General features: G+C 42.9%; 1 protein-coding gene across 1 annotated transcript; it reads right to left on the bottom strand.

Annotated features, from left to right (window-relative positions):
• Positions 1-87: 87 nt before the first annotated feature.
• Positions 88-4,850, bottom strand: LOC140739184 (cytochrome b-c1 complex subunit 8-like). The gene is made up of 3 exons (XM_073067232.1): positions 4,740-4,850; positions 1,133-1,310; positions 88-302 (listed from the first exon to the last, which is right to left on the bottom strand). Exons 2-3 carry the CDS (start codon positions 1,284-1,286, stop codon positions 208-210), a joined length of 249 nt encoding a protein of 82 aa, XP_072923333.1. The 5' UTR covers positions 1,287-1,310; positions 4,740-4,850; the 3' UTR covers positions 88-207.
• Positions 4,851-21,139: the final 16,289 nt, after the last annotated feature.

The raw sequence follows: 21,139 nt of genomic DNA, 5'->3' as shown, positions 1-21,139 counted from the left end.
ATTAATATTCTTGTCATTGTCTTGATAAAACAATTCAATTCACAACTTATTAATTATATAATGTTTAGCAGTGAGTTCACAACAGGCTGTACATAATAAATACTTTATTTTCAACAGACAGGACAGTTTTCTCCACAACAAGAAAGCAGGTGAACTTGCTGATTGGAAATACTTGTTGCAAAATAGAAGTTCTCTTGAAATTGGTATTTAACTGTCATTGGCATAGTCAGCTGGGTTCTTTTTCACTAACAATTCGTGTTCATGGTTGCCCCAAGTGTAAATGAGGTACGAGATCACAAATGCTGGAGGAAAAAAATACAATTCAATTCAGATCAACAATATTTCTTTTTCATCAAGATGATAATGACTACAACTTGTTCAATTCCAACAGAAAACACATACTCGAGGAAATCTGCAGATGCTGAAAATTCAAACAACAACACACACAAAATGCTGGTGGAACACAGCAGGCCAGGCAGCATCTATAAGGAAAAGCGCTGTCGACATTTCGGGCCGAGACCTGACGAAGGAGACCTGCCTGGCCTGCTGTGTTCCACCAGCATTTTGTGTGTGTTGTTGTTAGAAAACACATACTGTTCAGATCCAACACTTAACAAAATTGTAACAAACTCAATTTGATCTCTCTTTGATCTATGCAACATTCTAACTAATGCTTGGAATTAAACTTATGAAATCAAAGTAGAAACCCCACTCCCAAGCCATTAACCATTGTAATCTCAAAACACAAACATGCCTAATCAATGCACATTTACTTTATATTTTTGTGCTTTTAGGCAAAACCACAATAAAAAAACAGGTACGATAGTATGTATGTGAATTCATTTATCAATATTGTGACAGGATATGCAGGCTGACTGTCTAAAAATTAGTATACAAAATATATTAGTATATTTTATATAATTGGTAAATTAGATAAAGTAGCAGTTACACCAATTCACTGACATTTTATCTTAATTTTATGTATGTTTCAATTTAAAAGACCACAGGATCGCACAAAATTGTTGCATCCCTACACCATCTGTGACTTGCAACTTGCCTAATTTGCAGTGATCAGAGGATTTAAAAATTCTGTTTCATTATAGAAATCGGCAATGTGAACACTTGTACTTACGAGGAACAACACGGAAAACCTGGCCTTTGAATCGCCTCCATGTATTTGGGATGCCTTTGATTAAGTAATTTGCAAACGCCCTCTGTTCAAAGGGAGATATGGTGTAGGTGATGATGTGTCGCACTCTGGCCAAATTTCCAAAGTGGTGACCCATTCTGTAGAAATCAAATCCAAAGTCCTAGGGAAAACAGACAGAAAAACATATTGAATTGCTCAGGAATAAAATCTACAACTCCAATATTATATAAACAGTCAAAAGCTAAATATTACAGTGTATCCTAAGCAAATAGCATATTGACCATTCAGAAAATCTTGACATATAATACTGTGATCTCTTCAAATACAATAGCAACAAATCCACGTCTATGCATTTAGGTTACATTTTTAGACATGCTTTGATGAAAATGCACAGCCAATAAAGACTTGATGCACTGAATTTTCATGTCATAAGAAAAACATGAACACAAGAATATGAACTGTTATAGTTAACATTCAAAAGGAGTCGCCTACCAACCCATCAAGCTCCACAACCACAATCCACTTCCTTATCAGACAATAAAGGTTCACACCTCTCACCTTAGAAATGACATGAGATGTGGCAGTCATCAAAAATTAAAGTTCACATTGCCCTCAGTGTGCCTGCACCACCTCTGGCCACTGAAAGAAGATCAAGACTCCAACCCCAGCACCAATCTACTACTAGTGATCCCTGCTCTGCTTTACATTTGTAAAATATAGAGTTCAGGCACCTCACTGCAAGACCTAACACCAATACTCTGCAAAACCCTACAAATCCATTGGCATAATAAGCAAACCAATGTCAGTTATTAGTAGTAGGCTTACTCCATCATTGTAGTCTTAATTACAATAGGTCAGCTCCTGGGGCTAAGCCATTTTGTTCACATGACAAGTCACTAGATTCCAAAAAAAGTATCTCAGCATTACATGGTCAGGTGGACAGAGGGAATGGTTCAATGCTGTTTCCAAAACCTTCTTGACAAAAGTACAAAAATTCCTACCAATTCATAGGAATTCCTACTTCATGATCAGTTGATAATTTCACTATATTTCATTATGAGACAGGAAACCATTTAGACCATTGAGTCCTTGCACTTCTGAGCAAATCCATTCCCTCACTTACTTCCTCTTTCCTATTCTTTCACACATGCACTTTAACGACCCTGCCAGGTAACTGTTTTATTGTCACATAAGACAAAGGAGCAGAAGCCGGCCATTCAGCCCATCGAGTCTGCTCCGCCATTTCATCATCAACAGTGAAAAGATTTTTTGTATGCAAGTGATCCAAACAGTTAATTGAAAGAGGAAAAAAGGAGTACAGAATTAGCATTACAGTTACAGAGGAAGTGCAGTGCAATAAGTTGTATGGGCTATGAATAGACAGATCAAGAGCTGACTCTTATTTCTGACCACCCAATGGTCTTACAACAGCAGTAAAAGCATACAGTGCACAACCTAAAATTCCTACTCTTCGCCAACATCCACAAAACAGGAAAAAACCCAAAGAATGAATGACAGAGCATCAGAACCCCAAAATTATTAATTATATTATTCATCTGAGTCACTGGCTTGAGGGCCGGAGTTGAAAGTCCCGTGAACGCTGAGTCCTGGGGTTGATATCTAAGGTCGAAGCACAAAGTCGGCAAAATCTGGAAGTCGAGGACCAATGGTCATAGCCTCTAAATCAGAGTGTCCGGAAGTCAGAAGCCCAATTTCTGCAAGACCATACCAGGAACTGGAGGTTGGATATATATAAAACGTAAATAACTTGTTTTGCTGTTGTTACTGACTGGGTTGTTCTGCAGAACAACTTGCTATACTGATGCTAGAATGTATGGCGACATTTGCAGGCTGCCCCAACACACCCTTAGATTGTGCTGGTTGTTAATACAATCTACTCATCTCACTGTACTCATCTCAATGCTCAATGTACATGTGATGGATAAATCAATCTCAATCTGAAATTAGGGACACACTCAAAAAGCTGGAGGAACTCAGAAAGGTCGACTACTTTTTTTCTATAGATGCTGCCCAGCCTGCTGAGTTCCTCTAGCCTTTTGTGTGTGTTGCTTGGATTTCCAGCATCTGCAGATTTTCTCTTGTTTGTGACTGAACTTAGGGATCAAGTCTTTACAGACAGATATGGAATTTGATTTGATGGTTCCAGAAATGAAGGTCTGCAGAATCACAATTGTACTGGATGGACGACGCAGAAACTCAAGTTTGTAATTGACTTGCTGTGCTGCAAAAGCTGCATGTTTCAGACATCCCACCTCTCCCGCAAGATCCAGGAGGCTCCCATATATTGATAGCGGCTCCCTGATGCCCACGAATTATATATACAATATCCTGGAAATCGATTTTTTTGAGGGGGAGAGAGGGAGGGACAGCGAGAGGGAGCATCATGATTGGTCTCTCTTCATGCTATGTAGACCTATCAGTTTTCTCTGTGGGCGGGCTTTACAGTCAACCTCTCTCTCTTTCATTGTCCACCAGTTCAGTTTAGTGTCCTGTTGCACCACTGCAGTGTCCCAAAAAAAGAAAATATAAAATGTACTTCACCCCAGACTACCCTGCCTAATAGGGATCAAAAATGACAGTGTTGCTCACTGCACTGTTTGCAACTGTGACTTTTCTATTGCCCATGGTGGGTTAGATGACTGTAAAAGACATGCTGAGGTGAGTTTAACAGGTGTCATTCATTCATTAGCATAGCTAACGTTATTTAAACTAGCTGGCTAGCTGCTAAGGAGCTACTCTATTGCTGTCCTACGTGATGAGGCCAAACTCCCTGTAGACTTGCCTAAAGTTGTAATAGAATTTTAAAAAACGACTCCATGATAACATAAGTACATATTTTAATGTCACATTTTCTGCATATATCCAACTTCGTTTACAGATTAGACAAAACCACTAAACAAAGTATTACATACACCCTTGAGGTCGATGGGGGGGGACATGGGGTTGCAGGGGGCGGGGGTGCTACCTCCCTGAAATGAGTTTTTGCAGGATGGTATGTCTGATGTTTCACATTTAGTATTCTGATTGAGCCAATTTGAAACATAGGTCAGGTCACAACTATACCTTGAAGGAAAGGATAACCACACTTGTTATTTACTAAGAAATCAAAACATCGGTTAAGATTGATACGCAAAGAAACTACCTATTGTTCCCTATTAGAAGTAGATGGTATTTGAAACTTGTGACCACCGTGCATGGATTCATTGACCCAACAAAACTACTTGCACAAACCTGTCAATACAAATATATCAATCGGACGGGGCTCTACCTCGAGCTGAATTTGTCAATTAAAATAGCTTGAAACACTTCAAGCAACAATTGAAAAAAACAACTTAACACTAAGGTGACTTAAATTTCAGTGCAAATCGTGGAGTGGTCTGAAAGCTGCAGCCGAGCCCAGAACCTGCGATGCGGCCTCCCGCGCCAGGCGCCTTGATTTGCTCATTGTTGAGCCCCGAAGATCAAGATACAAACTTCCTCCATCATTCAGGCAAAGCGGACACTAGCCCGACTCTGAGTGAAGGTACTTCATTCGCCCGCCCGCACCTTCCCTCCCTCCCGTTCTCACCTTCCTGTCTCCTTGATTCCGACCTCTAATGGCGGCGCCTCAGTGACGGAGAGGCCCCGGCCCAGCTCTGACTCCGCCCCCAGCGACTGCGTCACGCAGGTAGGGTACGTCTGACGTCAGCGCGCACGTGTAGATCAATATACTGTACTAATGTGGATTTTACTTTTTGCTTTGAAAATGTTTTATTTGGGTTTACTAATAATACCAAATCTCATAGGGATCATTTTAATCATAAATCTTTTGTTAATTTATAGCAAAATATCCATAAATGCAAATATAGCAATAAGAAACCTTCATTTATATTTTTTACGTCAGACTTCCAACTATGCATTAATACTCTGAAAACTTCCCATACCCAGAAAGCTGGTCAATCTTTAGACTGTACAAATTTGTCAAGGTTTCCGGTTATTTCTCTAAATGTTTTTGTTTTGTGACTCCTTTTAGATACTGTTCCTTCTGTCCAATAGTATTTAGAGTGGATTTTCTCTTTTATTTGTATATTTAGAGTTAATAGTTATATATCTGTTGCTGCTTATGTGTGATTTCTCGGCTTTGTTAGTATATGTGTAACTTATATTTGTTGCTGCAAGTGTTTTCTGAATGAAGTACCGCAGTACTGCAGGCAGGGTCGCTAACATCATATTCCAAGAATTTGAGATTGCTGGTGGGTGGAAATAAAAAAATCTGCTGGTGCTGTAAATCTAATGTAGGTTTTCGTAAGTTTAAGGGAAACTCTGACAACTCCTTTAAGGCTGATTTATACTTGTGCGTACAGGCTACGCTGCAGCCTACGCCGTAGCCCTGATTTTCACTTCTGCGTCGCTCTACGCCGTAGCGAGCTTGCGTTGGTATGCGCCAAAATGCTAGTTGGCGGTGGGGTTTCTATGCCAATGTGTTTGAGTTTCTTCGTGAGAGACATGGACGAGGAAATGCATTTCAAACGTTTTCGCATGTCGGCAGGTAGATTTGACGATTTGGTTCATCTATTTCGCATCGGTGTACGCACAGCCCACAGACATGGCGGAGAAGAAGCAACCGGAAATGCGGTACTACCAAGCGGATCAATCACCGTTGTTGCGGTGTGCGTCGCCACGACGCGCGAGTAACTTCCGGAAAATGTACGTCACCATACGGCGTAGGATACGCGTTACCCACGACGTCGATGCGACGCAGAAGTGTAAGTCTAAACGCGTACCATACGCCGTACCGACACCGCACCCTATGCCGTATAGTAAGAGGTCAAACCAAGTCCATGTTGACACAAATAAACCATCACTCAGGGATCTCAAAATGAGTCAATGGTGTCCAAACCTGCCAGTTAAATTTTGCCCTTTAGCTCTCTATGCAAGCTGCACTTCAATCACGCACGTCTTTTCTAAGGCCAAGCCACATAATCTTTAGTGCAACCAGTTTCTGTGAGGCCTTCTGGCCCAGATGTGAGAGGCCATGAATGGAGTCAAAAATAGTTTGCGGGTGACATGGGGCGAGGGAAAGCAGCTGAGACATCGCACAAGGAAGAAACCCCAGCTTCTCCAAGCTTAATGTCAGCCAACCACAGGCCCGTGACTGCAGTTCAGTGACCCGGGTCAGTAGTATGGTCAGCTCTCATGCCAGCATAGTCAATCCGATGTGTATGGCCTCAGTAGGTGGCCATGAGAGGCAATCAGTCACGGCATCAGTCCCCTTGATGTGTAGGCCAGGGGTCTGATATTTTGGCCATTGCATGCACGAGGGGTTTGTGGTCAACAAATGTTGTGAAATGGGGACCATCTAGTAGAAAATGAAAATTGAAGACAGCCTGATAGAGACCAAGAAGCTTGTGGGCAAATAGCTGAAGAAGGTGAGCAGCTGCCACATGCCTCCGACCAACTGTCTGTGCGCAGCACCCACAGCCTAGTCTGAGGTGTCGGTAACAATGACTGTAGTTGTACTGGGGATCAGATGTGTCAGTAGGGTTGCATTAGAAAGAGCTCGTTTGATATCATCAAATGCCCTGGTCATATATGCTAACCAGTCAAGCATGTGATTAGGGGCATTGCCTTAAGAGCACTTAATGCAACACAAGTTCAGCAGCTCACAGAATGAAGCAATGATAGAAATTCACCATTCCTATAAACTCCAAGTTTTTCAGTACTTTTGATAGGAGGGAGATGCGATAGCTGAGCAAGTCAATGTTTGACAACCCGCACTGGCTTAAGCGCTTGAAAAGTGTGCGTAGATGTGATACATGTTGCCTGTGCATCAAAATCCGAAAAAGTTTGTCATCCAGGTACTGTAAACAAAAAGAAAATCCAAGTCTTTTAATACAGCGCCCATCAGCTGTTGGAAAGTCTGTGCTGAATTTTTCAGCCCAAGCAGCATGCACTGAAACTCAAAGAGGCCTAATGGAGATATCACAACCATTTTGGGAATGTCCTCCGAGCACACAGGCACCAGATGGTATCCCCTAACTAAGTCAAGTTCAGAAAAAAAAACTTTCCAGCTAAAGGAGCTGAAAAATCTTGGATGAGTGCGACTGGGTAACGATCAGGGGTGGTGATCTCATTAAGGTGTCTGTAATTGTCACATGGGTGGCAACCACCATCGGGCTTCAGGACCACATGGAGGGGCAAAGCCCAGGGGCTACTTGACCTGCATACAATGCCAAGCCTTTCCATGTATGCAAACTCGGCCTTCGCGGTGGGCAGCTTTTCTAGGTCCAGTCTACGCACACGGGCATGGACAGATAGGACAATCAAGGAAGTATGGTGCTCGACCTCATGTTTTGCAACTTTAGTGGAGAATGTGGGCTTGGTGAGATCTGGAAATTCTCCCAGCAGTAGAGTAACTCATAGGCTGTGGTGCATGTGCTTGACAGAGTCATCATGAGGAACATACTGGCGGAGCAGTGTAACGACCCACGTTCCTTGTCGTCCACAAGCCAGCACTTCTTAAGATCAACCAACAGTCCTTGGGCTCACAAAAATCTGCAACGAGCAGAGATCTATCCACTGAAGCCAGGATGAAGTCCCATGTGTAACGTCATCCATTGAAGCAGAGCATCACTTATCATGTCCCCGGATCTGGATCCTGGCGGACTCCAGCAAGATTTTGCCACTCTTTGCCTTCTGATCAATGGGTGATGCTGGCTGCACACTCATATGAGCACTCTTGTCACACAAAAACCAACATCCTGGAAGGGTGACTTTAATGAACAATACACAATCCTGGCAGCTGGAACCCATGATGTTCACGAACCTCTGATGTCCTGATGTGCTGGCACTGTTGTATCTGCATAGCAGTTAGCACTTCCTGGCATTCGTACCAAAACGAGTGTGGTGAAACCATGGACCCAGCATTGTCTGTTTCACAGCCGCAGGTGTGCGTGTGTCAGAGGCCCTGCTGATCAGGGAAAGAAGGAATTAGGTACCGCTGCCAGGCTGAGTGTAGACTATCAGCTGTTTTAGCAAGCTTCCTATAGTCTTTTATTGGTACATTAGTGAGGCCTATGCAATTTGCTCAGGCACTTGCCGCATGAAGAGTTCTTTAAAAATAAAACAAGGATAGTAATTTCTCAGGAGAGAGAGCATATTTGGTCCATTAGCTCCGAAGGCCTAGAATCCCCCAGGCTGGGCAAGGAGAGCAACTGTTTGACATGATCAGACTCTGATAGTCTGAGGTAGGCGAGTCTTCAGCATGCCATATTTTGCACTTTCAGGCAGCTGTTCAAGCAGCCTGAGATGGAGCTACTAACCAACCTACTAGTTGCTTAGTCCGTGGAAATTTCTCACAGTGCGGATTGGGCCTTGGCTTGTACAAACCAAAGGAGGAAATTTTGCTCCCAAAACTCAGGCAGCTTCTAAGTTACTGCACAGGCCACGTTTTAAAAACTCCAGTCACCAATGTAGGTTTTTGTAAACAAAACAGCGGAGACATTTTTAGTTTAAGGGAAACCATAACAACTCACTTTGTCAGCCAAACACTGAACATAAAGCACGGCAAAACACTTCATGCCATGACATCACAGTAGACCAACCTCTTAAAGTGTAGCCTGACCCAATGATGGCAGTCGCGACTTATGCGTATGTTTTCTCACCCCTTTCCATACAGAAAATGCTGGAACCACTCAGCGGATCAGTCTGCAAGTGTGGGGGAACAGAAACAGTTTTTTGTTTCAGGTTGGTGACCCTTTATCAGGACTGGAGAGAAGACTAACGAGACAGGTAAAGATGCAGGAAGGTGGGATGGGAGATGCCGCCGACAGGGTGATCCTCGGGGATAATGTTATTTGGTCAATTGATGAATGGCAGCAGTTAGAGAACTAGAGTCATTGGTTAAAGGTGAACTCGATGGAGAACTTCCTCACTTAGAGCATGGCGGGAGTGTGGAACGAACTGCGGACGTGGTGGATGCGGGTTCAATCACAGCATTTGGCTTGGGTAGGTACATGGGTGGGAAGGGTATGAAGGTCCGTGGTAAAGTGCAGGTCGATGGAACTAGTCAGAGTTTACAGTTTGACATGGACTAGGTAGAGCAAGCAGCAAATTTCTTTGATGTAGTGTTCTGTGATTCTAGAGAGCGAGACCATAAACAAAAGAACGTAGAGCAGGATGACAACAGTTCAGGCCAGCCATATCGTCCACTGCCAGCGAGAGAAACATGCACCAACAGGGGAATTAAAGTGGCAAGCTTCGGGTCATCTCTGTACACATCCATTCTGTTTTTGGTGTCTGCAATGCAAGGGAACACTGAATGCAATGCACAAGTCTGGAAGTAGTGCTGCTCTACCTAGGAAGACTGTTTGGCTGCATTAGATATTTATCTCAGCAGACGAAGCTAGACATTGTGTGAAAGACAATAGAAGACTTGAAAAAGTGACTTATTATTTTATATTCTAGCATGGATATTTCATTGTAAGACAGCATTTTTGGGTTTTGAAACCTTAATGCATCAACAGGTCTGTACAGGAACTTTCACACGCTGTGACCTCCACCACTGGACAGCACAGAAGCAACAATGCATCGGGAAAGTTTTTCTACACACCAGTTAGTGCTGCACTTACATCCAGAATTTTAATCCAGCAAAGAATGGACTTTCCATTCTGTATCCAAATCTGGATGGTGTTAACATTAATATTATAAAGGATATTAAAGATATATTATTAAATTCTCACACTAACTCATTGCTTTCAACTTTAAAACTATATGTACCAAAATTTCAAAGGCGTTGAATGCTTTTCAATCCATGTGATTAGTGTTAATGGGCACTTAATGGCCAGCCTGGAGTAATGGGTGAAGGGCTTGTTTTCTTGCTGTTATGAATCTGACTTATTTATCATCACCACAGACTCCCACCATACCAGTTTTATCTGGGTATGTATTTGAAATACGCATTTCCATTTCTAACTGGAGTCAAATCCAGAGGTTGGGGGTGTGGTAAACGATGTATACCTGTCTGGACACACCCCTCTGCTGACTGCTCCTGTGGCTCCTCCCACAGACCCCTGTATAAAGGCGATTGGAGGTACTGCTCCCCCCCTCAGTCTCCGAGATGCTGTGCTCCATTTCGCTGCTAATAAAAGCCTATCGTTCACCTCCCATCTCCAAGAGTTATTGATGGTGCATCGGGGGGAGGCGAGAAGGCACAATGATAATTCAAAGAACCTATTCTGTCTAACATTCTGAAGTGTGCAGTTGGCATCAATGTGTTAACTCCAATGCTATTCACTGAAAGACCTGTACTCCAGCTCGAGATGGATTTTAAGTTGGAAATGGAGCTGATCAAGACTGATCCGGAAACTAGGATTGGTTCCGACAATGCTCCAGACCCAAAATGACATCAGATGGGCCAGTAAAATGTGGCTTGATAACTGTTAGGCTTTGAGGGAACTGGCAGGTTTGGGTTGGAGCCCACTGGGCAGACAGAGTCAAATTCTAAACCCAAGTCATTATCACATCTTCCCCACTGTTCACTTTTGTGACCAAAAGGCACAGAACTCCAGGATAAGCTGCTGCTTTAAGGAAGTATGGCTGGCCCAGGGTATTCGTACTCTTACTAGCTGTCATACATCAACACCACAAGGGATAGCCCAATTTCCTTTCTACCATAAGAAGTCCTGTAGCACAAAGATTAACAACTATTGCCTATAATCCAAACTAGTTACCCGACTATTTCAAAGTTGTAAAGTGCAACCCTTATTCTTCAGGAAATTTATTGCATTGATTTTCTTGGCTTATTCCTTGAAAGTGACACAGGTATTAGGCAGTAAAGAGTTTTTTGCACATTGACCTTCAGCCTTCATAAAATAAAGTACTCTCTATAGGAGCTGTATAAGACATTTCCGGTCACCTAACTACAGGGAAGATATTAATAAGATTGAAAGAGTACAGATAAAATTTATATGGATGTTGCTAACACTTGTTGCCCAGAATTATAAGGAAAGGTTGACTAGGTTTGGACTTTATTCTGAGCATGGGGAAATGTGTGGTGATTTGATAAGAGGTATACAAGTTTGAGGGATACAGATAGGGTTAATGTAAGCAGGCTTTTGTTTGGGCAGAAAGATGTGGAATATTTGTGGGTAGAACTAAGGAACTGCAAAGGGTAAAAAGAATGATGGGCATTGTATACAGTCCCCCAAACAGTACAGGGATGAGGCCTACAAATTGCAATGGGAGATAGAAAATGCATCCCAAAAGGGTAATGTTACAACAGCCATGGGGAACTTAAATACGCAGGTAGATTGGGAAAATCAGTTCAGTACTGGATTACAGGAGGGAGGATTTCTAGAGTGCCTATAAGATGGGTTTTTTTTTTAAATAAAAAGAGCAGCTCATTGTTGAGCCCACTGGAGGATCAGTTATCTGGATTAGGTGTGGTGAATAAACCAGAACTGATTAGCGACACTAAGGTAAAAGAACCCTTAATGACAAGTGATCGAATTCACCCTGAAATCTGAGAAGGAAAAGCCAAGTCAGGTGCATCAGTATTACAGCGGAGTAAGGGAACTACAGGGGCATGAGAGAGAAGTTGTCCAGAACGGAAAACAACACTGGCAGGGATGACAGCAGAGCAGCGACATCTGGAATTTCTGAAAGCAATTTGGAATGCACAGGATATATACCTCCCAACGAGGAAGACATTCTAAAGGAAAGATGACAACTGTGGCTAACAAGGGAACCAACATAAAAGCCAAAGAGAGCATAAGAGAGCAAAAATTAGTGGCAAATTAGAGGATTGGGAAGCTTTTAAAATTCAACAGAAGGCAACTAAAAAGTCATTAAGAGGGTACAGATGGAATATTAATGTAAGCTAGCCAATAATATTAAAGAGGATACCAAAGGTGTAAAAGAGGTGAGAGTGGATGTCAGACTGCTGGAAAATGACACTGGAGAGGTAGTAATGGTGGTGGGAGGGCAAGGAAAGGGCAGGAGAACTGAATAAATATTTTGCATCTGTCTTCATGGCAGGAGACACTAGCAGTATGGTGGAAGTTCCAGGCATCGGGGATAATGAAGTGTGTGAAGTTACCATTACTAGAGAAAAGGTTCTTGGGAAACTGAAGTGTCTGAAGGTAGCTAAGTCACATGGATCAGATGGCGTACAATCCAAAGTTCTGAACAAGGTGGCTGAGCCCATGGAGGCATTGGTAATGCTCTTTCAAAAATCACCAGATTTTGGAATGGTTGCGGAAGACTGGAAAATTGCAAATGTTACTCCACTCTTCAAGGAGAGAGGCAGAAGAAAGGGAACTATAGGCCAGTTAGTCTGACCTCAGTGATTGGGAGATGTTGGAATTGATTTTTAAAGATGATGTCTTGGTACTTGGAGGCACGTGATAAAATAGGCATGGTTTCAAGGGGAAAATCTTTTCTGACAAATCTATTGGTTTCTTTGAAGAAATAACAAGCAGGATAGACAAAGGAGAATCAGTTGATGTTGTGTACTTGGATTTTCAGAAGGCCTTTAACAAAGTGCCACACATGAGCTCATGGTATTACAGGAAAGATTCTAGCATGGATAAAAACCAGTGGCTGATTAGCAGGAGGCAAAGAGTGGGAATAAAGGGAACCTATTCTGGCTGGCTGCTGATGATGATTAGTGGTGTTCCAAGGGGTCTGTGTTAGGACCGATTCTTTTCACATGATTTGGATGATAGAATTGATGGCTTTGTTGCAAAGTTTGCAGGCAATATTGTTACGAATGTGGAGCAACTCTGAGGGGCCGAAGGGTGCAAAGTCACCCCCTCCTTTTTGAGAATCGCAAGATCGCTAGTATTTCGGGTATGAGACCCAGGAAATAAGAGAGAGAGACGCAGAATACACAAGGTTTGGAATGTCTCCTGACATAAGCGGAACGGAACCACTGATTACTGCTATTGTCTCTTGGAGAAGGAATTGTGTATTGAGTACTGTACTATTCATTGAAACCCCTCAGGGGACAACCAGAGTGGTCTGGTTAAGGGATTGCATCATCCCAACCTGATTGACATCTGAGACCCCGTGAGTGAGGATAAAAGAGGGGTCTGGGGGAACACCCCTTAGACGCACCAGGAGAAACGCTAGAAATCCAGTGACAGCGTTTTATAGCAAAAGCCGGTGGGAGCTCATGTGCGTCCCTCCTTGCCTGGGTGGCGGGCTCATCACGGAAGAACGGTTTAGCTAAAGGAGAGGTCACACTTGAACGGCCACAACACCGAGACACCTGACGGATCGAAATCATAAAGGAAAGTCGGCAAGTTTTTCTCTTTCTCTCTCTCTCCCCAACAATTGCAACCCAGCGACACCCAAACAACGGCAGCCTGTGTGAACTGAAGCGAACTTTATATTTCCATTGGACAATTCATTATCCCCTAGACAACGATAGAGCTTATTTCTTATTGATTATTATTATACCCGCACTTTTAGGTTTAGTATTGATGACGTATATTATCTTTATATTTGCATTGATATTATTTTTGTGTATTTTTACTAATAAATACTGTTAAAAATAGTATCATCAGACTTCAAAGGACGCCTCTATCTTTGCTGGTAAGTGACCCAGTTACGGGATTCGTAACAATATGAAGATAAGTGGAGGGCAGGTAGTTTGGAGAAAGTAAGAGGCTAACAGAGGACTTGGATTAGAATGGGCAAAGAAATGGCAGATGGAATACAGTGTTGGGAAATGCATGGTCATGGACTTTAGTCAACCCTTTCATTTGTTCTACTACTTTCTAAATGGAGATAAAATACCAAAAAAAACTGAGGCATATAAAATGCTAGAGAAACTCAGCAGTCCAGGCAGCGTCTATGAGAAAGATGTTTCAGGCTGAGACTCTTTAGCAAGACTATACTCTACTGGCCTGCTGAGTTCCTCCAGCATTGTGCGCGCACTACTTGGATTTCCAGCATCTGCAGATCTTCTCGTTTGTGATAAAATACAAATTTGCTGATCCAGTTTACCACATCATCCAGATTGTTCATATAGATGCCAGACAGCAATGGATCCAACACTAGTTCCTACAGCACACTAGTCATAGGCCTCCATCTACCACCATTCTCTGACTTCTCCCAAGAAGCCAATGTCTAATCCAGTTTACAACCTCACCTTGAATGCTAAACAGCTGAACCTGCTTGACCAATCTCTCAAGTAGAGCTTGGTCAAAGGCCTTACTTAAGTCTATCTAGACAACATCCACCACCTTGCCTTCAATTTTCCTGGTAACTTCATTGACAAACTCCAAGATTGGTTAGACACAACCTAACATACTGCAAGTCATGTTGAGTATCCCTAATCAGTCTCCATCTATCCAAATACTTGCATATCTGGTCCCTTGGTATACCTTCCAATAACTTCACCACTGCTGATATCAGGCTCACTGGCCTATTCTCAGAGCCATTATTAAACAATAGAAATTATTAGTTATCTTCCAATCCTCCAGCACCTCAGTTATAGCTAAGGAGGTGTTAAAGATCTCTACTAAAGTCCCTGTAATTTCTGCACTAGCCTACCTTAAATTCCAAGGGAACACTTTGTCAGGCCCTGAGTATTTATCCTTCCCAGTTTGCTCCAAGACAGCAAACACCTCCTCTAATCCACATATTGTGCATAATCCTCATTGCTCTTTTGCCTCACTTCTGTAGACTGTCTTCCAAGTAAATACAGATGCAACATATCATTTTAAGATCTCCCCCATCTCTTTCAGCTCCATGCATAGATGACCACCCCAATCTTTAAGGGAACCAATTTTATCCATTGGTATCATTTTGCTCTTCATTAACAGGATCTGTAGAAGCCCTTAGAATTCTTCACTTCGTCTGCTAGAGCAAACTCACGTCTCCTTATTTCCTTCAAGGTTCCCTTGCATTTCTAATACACCTCAAGTACATCATTTGTTTGTTCCTGCCTATACCTGCTGTGCACCTCCTCCTTAACCAGGGCATCAATATCTTTCGAAAGCCAGGGTTCCCTAAAGCAGCTATCCTTGCCTTTTTTGATTGGAATACACAAACTTGTGCTCAAAATTTCACTGCTAAAGGCCTCCCACAAAGAACTTCTTTGCCAGAAAAGTCTGTCCCAGTCCACATTTACCATATCCTTTCTGACATCATCAAAATTTGCCCTTCTCCAATCCAGAATCTCAACTCGAGGACCAGACCTATTCTCCTCAAAATATCTTGAAAATAATGGCTAGATCCAACGCATTTGCCTACACACACTTCTGTCACCTGCCTCGTCCCATTCCAATAGAAGATCCAGTATTGCACTCCTCAGTGGGACCTCTCTATATAAAGTAAGCTTTCCTGAACACATTTGTTTAATTCTATCCAATGCAGCCCTTTTGCAGTATGGGAGTTTCAGTCACTTTTTAAAATTAAAATGACCTGTGATAACAATTTATTTTTCTTGCAGCTTCTGCTCTCTATGAACTTGCTTATCTAAATCCTGATAACTATTGGATGGTCTTTCATTGTCTATTAAGGTGGACATCCCCTTTCTTATTCCTCAGTTCCACCCATATAGCCTCAGTAGGCATGCTCTCCAATCTTTTAATTTTGAGCACTGCAATGATATTTTTCCTAATAATGCAAGCCCTCCCCCCACTTTTATCCTGCCCACTTATTTTGAAAATTGAACCCCAGAACATTGAGCAGCCAGGCCTCAAGGCTGCATTCATACACTCTTGTAACCAAGTCTCTCTAATGGCGACAATGTCATAATTTCACGTGCTGATCTAAGCACATCTACCTTTCTTGTATTGAAATATACACAACTCAGAACATTCACCATCACTTTAGCCATTAACTGTATAATATCTTCCTATTTCTGGTCTCACTAGCATATAGCACAGGTAGCAATCTTGAGATCACAATCCTGGAGATCCATAAGACATAGGAGCAGAATTAGGCCATTCATGTCATCAAATCTGCTCTACCATTCCATCACGGCTGATTTCGGATCCCACTCAACCCCATTGATCTGCCTTCTCACCATATCCTTTTATGCCCTAACCCAGGGGGGTCAAACTCATTTTAGGTCACGGGCCGGATTGAGCAAAATGCAGCTTCATGCGGGCCGGATCAGTTGGACGCGTGCGAACGCAGCTTTCGTTGCCTCCGTTTTTTCAGCCTGCTCTCATGTGTCTCAGTCTCTGCTATAACTACAAAGTGTTTCACTTTACAAATTCCGTTTCTTATGAAGAAGACTGCCGAGCAAGACTGCCGAATAAACACTAAAATCCCTGAAAACCTGGTACCTGAATAAACTCAGCATTAGCCATATCATACACCATAGGCGCTTCGATTACTGGGGCCAGCTTTAATAGTAATTAGATATTATCTCGCGGGCCAAAGATAATTCCACTGCGGGCCGGATTTGGCCCACGGGCCTTGAGTTTGACATATATGCCCTAACCAATCAGCAAGCAATCCACTTCTGCCTTAAATACACCCACAGACTTTGCCTCCACCGGAGTCTGTGGCAGAGCATTCTACAGATTCACTGCTCTGACTAAAAAAGTTCTTCCACTTCTGTTCTAAAAGGTTTCCCCTTAATTTTGAGTTCTGGATACCTCCAATATAGGAAACACCCTCTCCACATCTACCCTATCTAGTCCTTACAACATTCAGTATGTTTCAATGAAATCCCCAGCATTCGTCTAAATTCGAGTGAGAACAGGCCCAAAGCTGCCAAACACTCAGGTTAACCTCTTCATTCCCAGAATAATCCTGATGAAACTCCTCTAGACACTCTCCAATGACAACACATCCTTTGAGATATAGGGCCCAAACTGTTGGCAATATTTCAAGCGCAGCCTGACTAGTGTCTTATAAAACTTCAGCATTCCCCTTGCTTTTATATTCCATTCCCCTTGAAATAAATGCTAACCTTGCATTTGCCTTTTTTATCAGAGACTCAACCTGTAAATTAACCTTCTGGGAGTCTTGCATAAGAACTCCTAATTCTGTCTGCACCTCTAAAGTTTGAACCTTCTCCCTATTTAGATAATACTCTATACTATTGTTACTTTTACCAAAATGCATCATCGTGCATTTCCCAACACTGCATTCCCATTCTGCCAATTTGTCCAAGTCCTGCTGCAATCGCATTGCTTCCTCAGCACTACATAACTCCTCCACCTTTGTATCATCTGCAAACTTTGCCACAAAGCCATCAATTCCATTATCCAAATCATTAACGATGTGAAAAGTAGTGGTCCTAGTACTGACTTCTGAGGAACACCACTAGTCACTGGCAGCCAACCCAACAAGGCCCCTTTTCTTCCCACTCACTGCCTCCTGCCTGTCAGCCATTCCTCTATCCATGCCAGTATCTTACCTGTAATGCCATAGGATTTTATCTTGTTAACCAGCCTCAGGTGTGACACCTTATCAAATGCCTTCTGAAAATCCAAGTAAATGACATCCACTGCCTCTCCTTTGTTCACCCTGCTCGTTACTTCCTCAAAGAACTCAGATTAGTCAGGCAAGATTTCCCTGTACAGAAACCATGCTGACTTTGACTTATTTCATCATTAGTCTCCAAGTACCCCGAAACCTCATCCTTAATAATAGAATCCAACACTTTCTCAACCACTGAGGTTAGGCTAACTGGCCTATAATTTGCTCTTTTGCCTTCCTCCCTTCTAAAAGAGGAGAGAGACATTTGCAGTCTTCCAGTCCTCCAGGAAGATACCAGAATCAAGTGATTCTTGAAAGATCATGACCAATGCATCCATTATCTCTTCAACAACCTCTCTCAGGATTCTGGGATGTAGTCCATCTGGTCCAGGTGACTTATCCACCTCAAGACCTTTGAATCTGTCTAGCACTTCTTCCTTTGTAATACCAATGGCAGTCACTCCTGCTCTGATACTCAGACATCTGACTCACTGCTAGTGTCTTCAACAGTGAAGATGGATGCAAAGTACCCATTAAGTTCATCTGCCATTTCTTTGTCCCCAAATACTATTTCACCAGCATCATTTTCCAGTGGTCCAGTATCAACTCTCACCTCCCTTTTACTCTTCATATAACTGAAAAAAAATTGGTATTCTGCTTTATATTATTGGCTGGTTTGCCCTCATATTTCATCTTTTCCTTTCTTACAGCTTTTTTAGTTGTCTTTTGTTGGATTTTAAAAGCTTCCCAGTCATCCAACTTCCCACTCACTTTTGCTACCTTGTATGCCTTTTCCTTGGCTTTTATTCAGTCCTTAAGTTCCCTTGACAGTCCTGGTTGCCTACCCGCCATTTGAGAACACTTCTGTGGGATATATTTATCCTGCACCTTATGAACTATTCCCAGGAACTTCAGCCATTTTTGCTCTGCCATCATCCCCACCAGTATCCTTCTCCAATCCACCTGGACAAGCTCCCCTCTTGGGCCTCCAAAGGGTTCCTTTTCATTAAGCTCCCTGATAAGATCTGTGTTATTACATAAAACCTAATTTAAGATGGCCCTTCCCCAAGTAGGTACAAGAACAAGCTGCTCTAAACCGCCATCTCGCAGGCATTCAACAAATTCCCTCTTGTGGTCCGCCACCAACCCGATTTTCCCCATCTCCTTGCATATTGAAATCCCCATTACAATTGTGTCATTACCCTTATTCCATGCCTTTTCCAACTCACTTTGAAATCTCAACCCCACATCTTAGCTACTATTTGGAAGCCTATACAGTATATTATTCCCATAATGGGAATTTTTACCCTTGCAGGTTCTTAACTTCACCCACAAAGATTCAACATTCTCTGACCCTATGTCACCTTTCTAAAAATGTAATTCCATCTCCTACCAGAGCTATACCACCATCTACACCTTCCTGCCTGTTCTTTCGATACAAGGTATATCCTTTGATGTTGGGTTCCCAACTATGGTCTTCCTTCAGCCATGACTCAGTGATGCCCACAACATCACACCGACCAATTTCTAATTGCGCCACAAGTTCAACCACCTTATTCCAAATGCTATGTGCATTTAAATACAGCACCTTCAGTTTTGCATTCTTCATCCTTTTTAATTTTGCCTCTATGATACAACCTAACTCTTTACTGTCTGCATTTGTACCTAATTATTGGCATTGTCCATACTTATATTTGTGTTACATCATCTACTTGTAACCTTCTGGCTCATCCTCAACTCGATCATATTGGTTCCCATTTCCTTGCCATATTAGTTTAAACTGCTCCCAAAAGCTCTAGTAAATCTGCTCACAAGAATATTGGTCCTTCTTGGATCCAAGTGCAACCTGTCCCTTTTGTACAGGTCCCACCTGCCCCAGAACAAGTCACGATCATCCAGAAACCTAAATCCCTACCCACTACTCTAATTTTTCAGCAACGCATTTATCTGCCACCTCATTCAATTACTCCCCTCACTGTCACATGGCACAGGCAACAATCCTGAGATTACTACCCTTGAGGACCTGCTTCTCAGCTTCCTTCCCAACTCTAATTCTTTTTTCAGGACTTCGTCCACTCATGTTGTTGCTACCATATGTACCACAACTTCTGGCTGCTCACCCTTTTCAGGATATTGTGGGTGCATTCAGAAACATCATGGACCCTGGCACCTGGGAGGCAAACTACCATCTGTGTCTCCTTTTAGTGTCCACAGAATTGCCTGTCTGTTCCCGACTATAGACTGGTACTGACCATTACTGCTGCCATGCGCTTTGGTTCCTTTCCCTTCTGAGTCACAGGGCCAGACTCAGCATGGCCACTGAAGCTTCCCCCAGGTAGGATCACCCCCCCCCCCCAATGGAGTAATTATAGTTGAGGGGATGGCCACAGGGGTGCTCTCCACTATCTTCTGTTCTCCCTTCCCTCTCCTGAGAGTCATCCATTTATCCGTTTCCTGTAGCCTTGGGGTGACTACCTCCCTGTAGCTCCTGACGAAGGGTCTTGGCCCGAAACATTGACAAGCTTCTCCCTATAGATGCTGCCTGGCCTGCTGCGTTCCACCAGCATTTTGTGTCTGTTGCTTGAATTTCCAGCATCTGCAGATTTCCTCATGTTTGCTTTTTAAATACCACTTTGGATACTGTTGGCAGGGGTTGGTGTTGGGTGTGGTGGGGGCAGTGGAGATGACCCAGCAGAGGAAATCAGTGGTCAGGTTTCTACCATTGTGTCTGGCTCTATGACTGAGAAAAGGGGAAAAAGAGGCCAGCTGTGCTGATAGAGGATTTGTTAGAGGAACAGAAAGGAGGTTCTGTGGATGAGGAATGAGATTCAGTCCTTTGCAAGGGGGGGGGACATAGGGTCAGGAGAAGTAGAGTCTGTGTGGATAGAACTGAGGAACAGTAAGGGCAAAAGGACCCAAATGGGTGTTGTCTACAGGCCACCAAACAGTGGCATGGATATTGGGTGCAAGTTGAATAGGGAGTTAACATTGGCATGTGGCAAAGGTAATGTCGCAGTAGTTATGGGGGATTTCAACATGCAGGTGAACTGGGAGAATCAGGTTGGTGCTGGACCACAGGATAGCGAGTTTGTAGAGTGTCTACGGGATGCATTCTTGGAACAGCTTGTACGAGAGCCGACCAGGGACAAGACCATTCTGGATCTAGTGTTATGTAATGAACAGGATTTGATAAGCGATCTTGCAGTAAAGGAGCCATTAGGAGGTAGTGATCATAATATGATAAGCTTTTATCTGCAATTTGAGAAGGATAAGGGCAGATCGGAGTGTCAGTGTTGCAGTTGAACAGGGGAAACTATGGAGCCATGAGGGAGGAGCTGGCCAAAGTTGACTGGATGGATAGCCTAGCAGAAAAGACAGTGGAACAGCAATGGCAGGTATTCTTGGGAATAATGCACAAGGTGCAAAATCAGTTCATCCCCCAGAGAAGGAAGGATTCAAAGGGGGGAAAGGGGCCACAGTGGTTGATAAAGGAAGTCAGAGATTGCATAGCATTAAAAAAAAGGAAATATGACAGAGCTA

This window comes from Hemitrygon akajei, chromosome 15 (genome assembly GCF_048418815.1).
Source record: "Hemitrygon akajei chromosome 15, sHemAka1.3, whole genome shotgun sequence".
In the NCBI taxonomy this organism is placed as follows: domain Eukaryota; kingdom Metazoa; phylum Chordata; class Chondrichthyes; order Myliobatiformes; family Dasyatidae; genus Hemitrygon; species Hemitrygon akajei.
This window is presented reverse-complemented; position numbering and strand designations above follow the sequence as displayed.

Excerpts from the sequence above, each read along its gene's own strand:
- LOC140739184 (XM_073067232.1), bottom strand. The coding sequence starts at position 1,286 with ATGGGTCACCACTTTGGAAATTTGGCCAGAGTGCGACACATCATCACC. Across the intron at positions 303-1,132 it reads GGTTTTCCGTGTTGTTCCTC|CATTTGTGATCTCGTACCTC; the intron begins GTAAGTACAAGT and ends TTTTTCCTCCAG.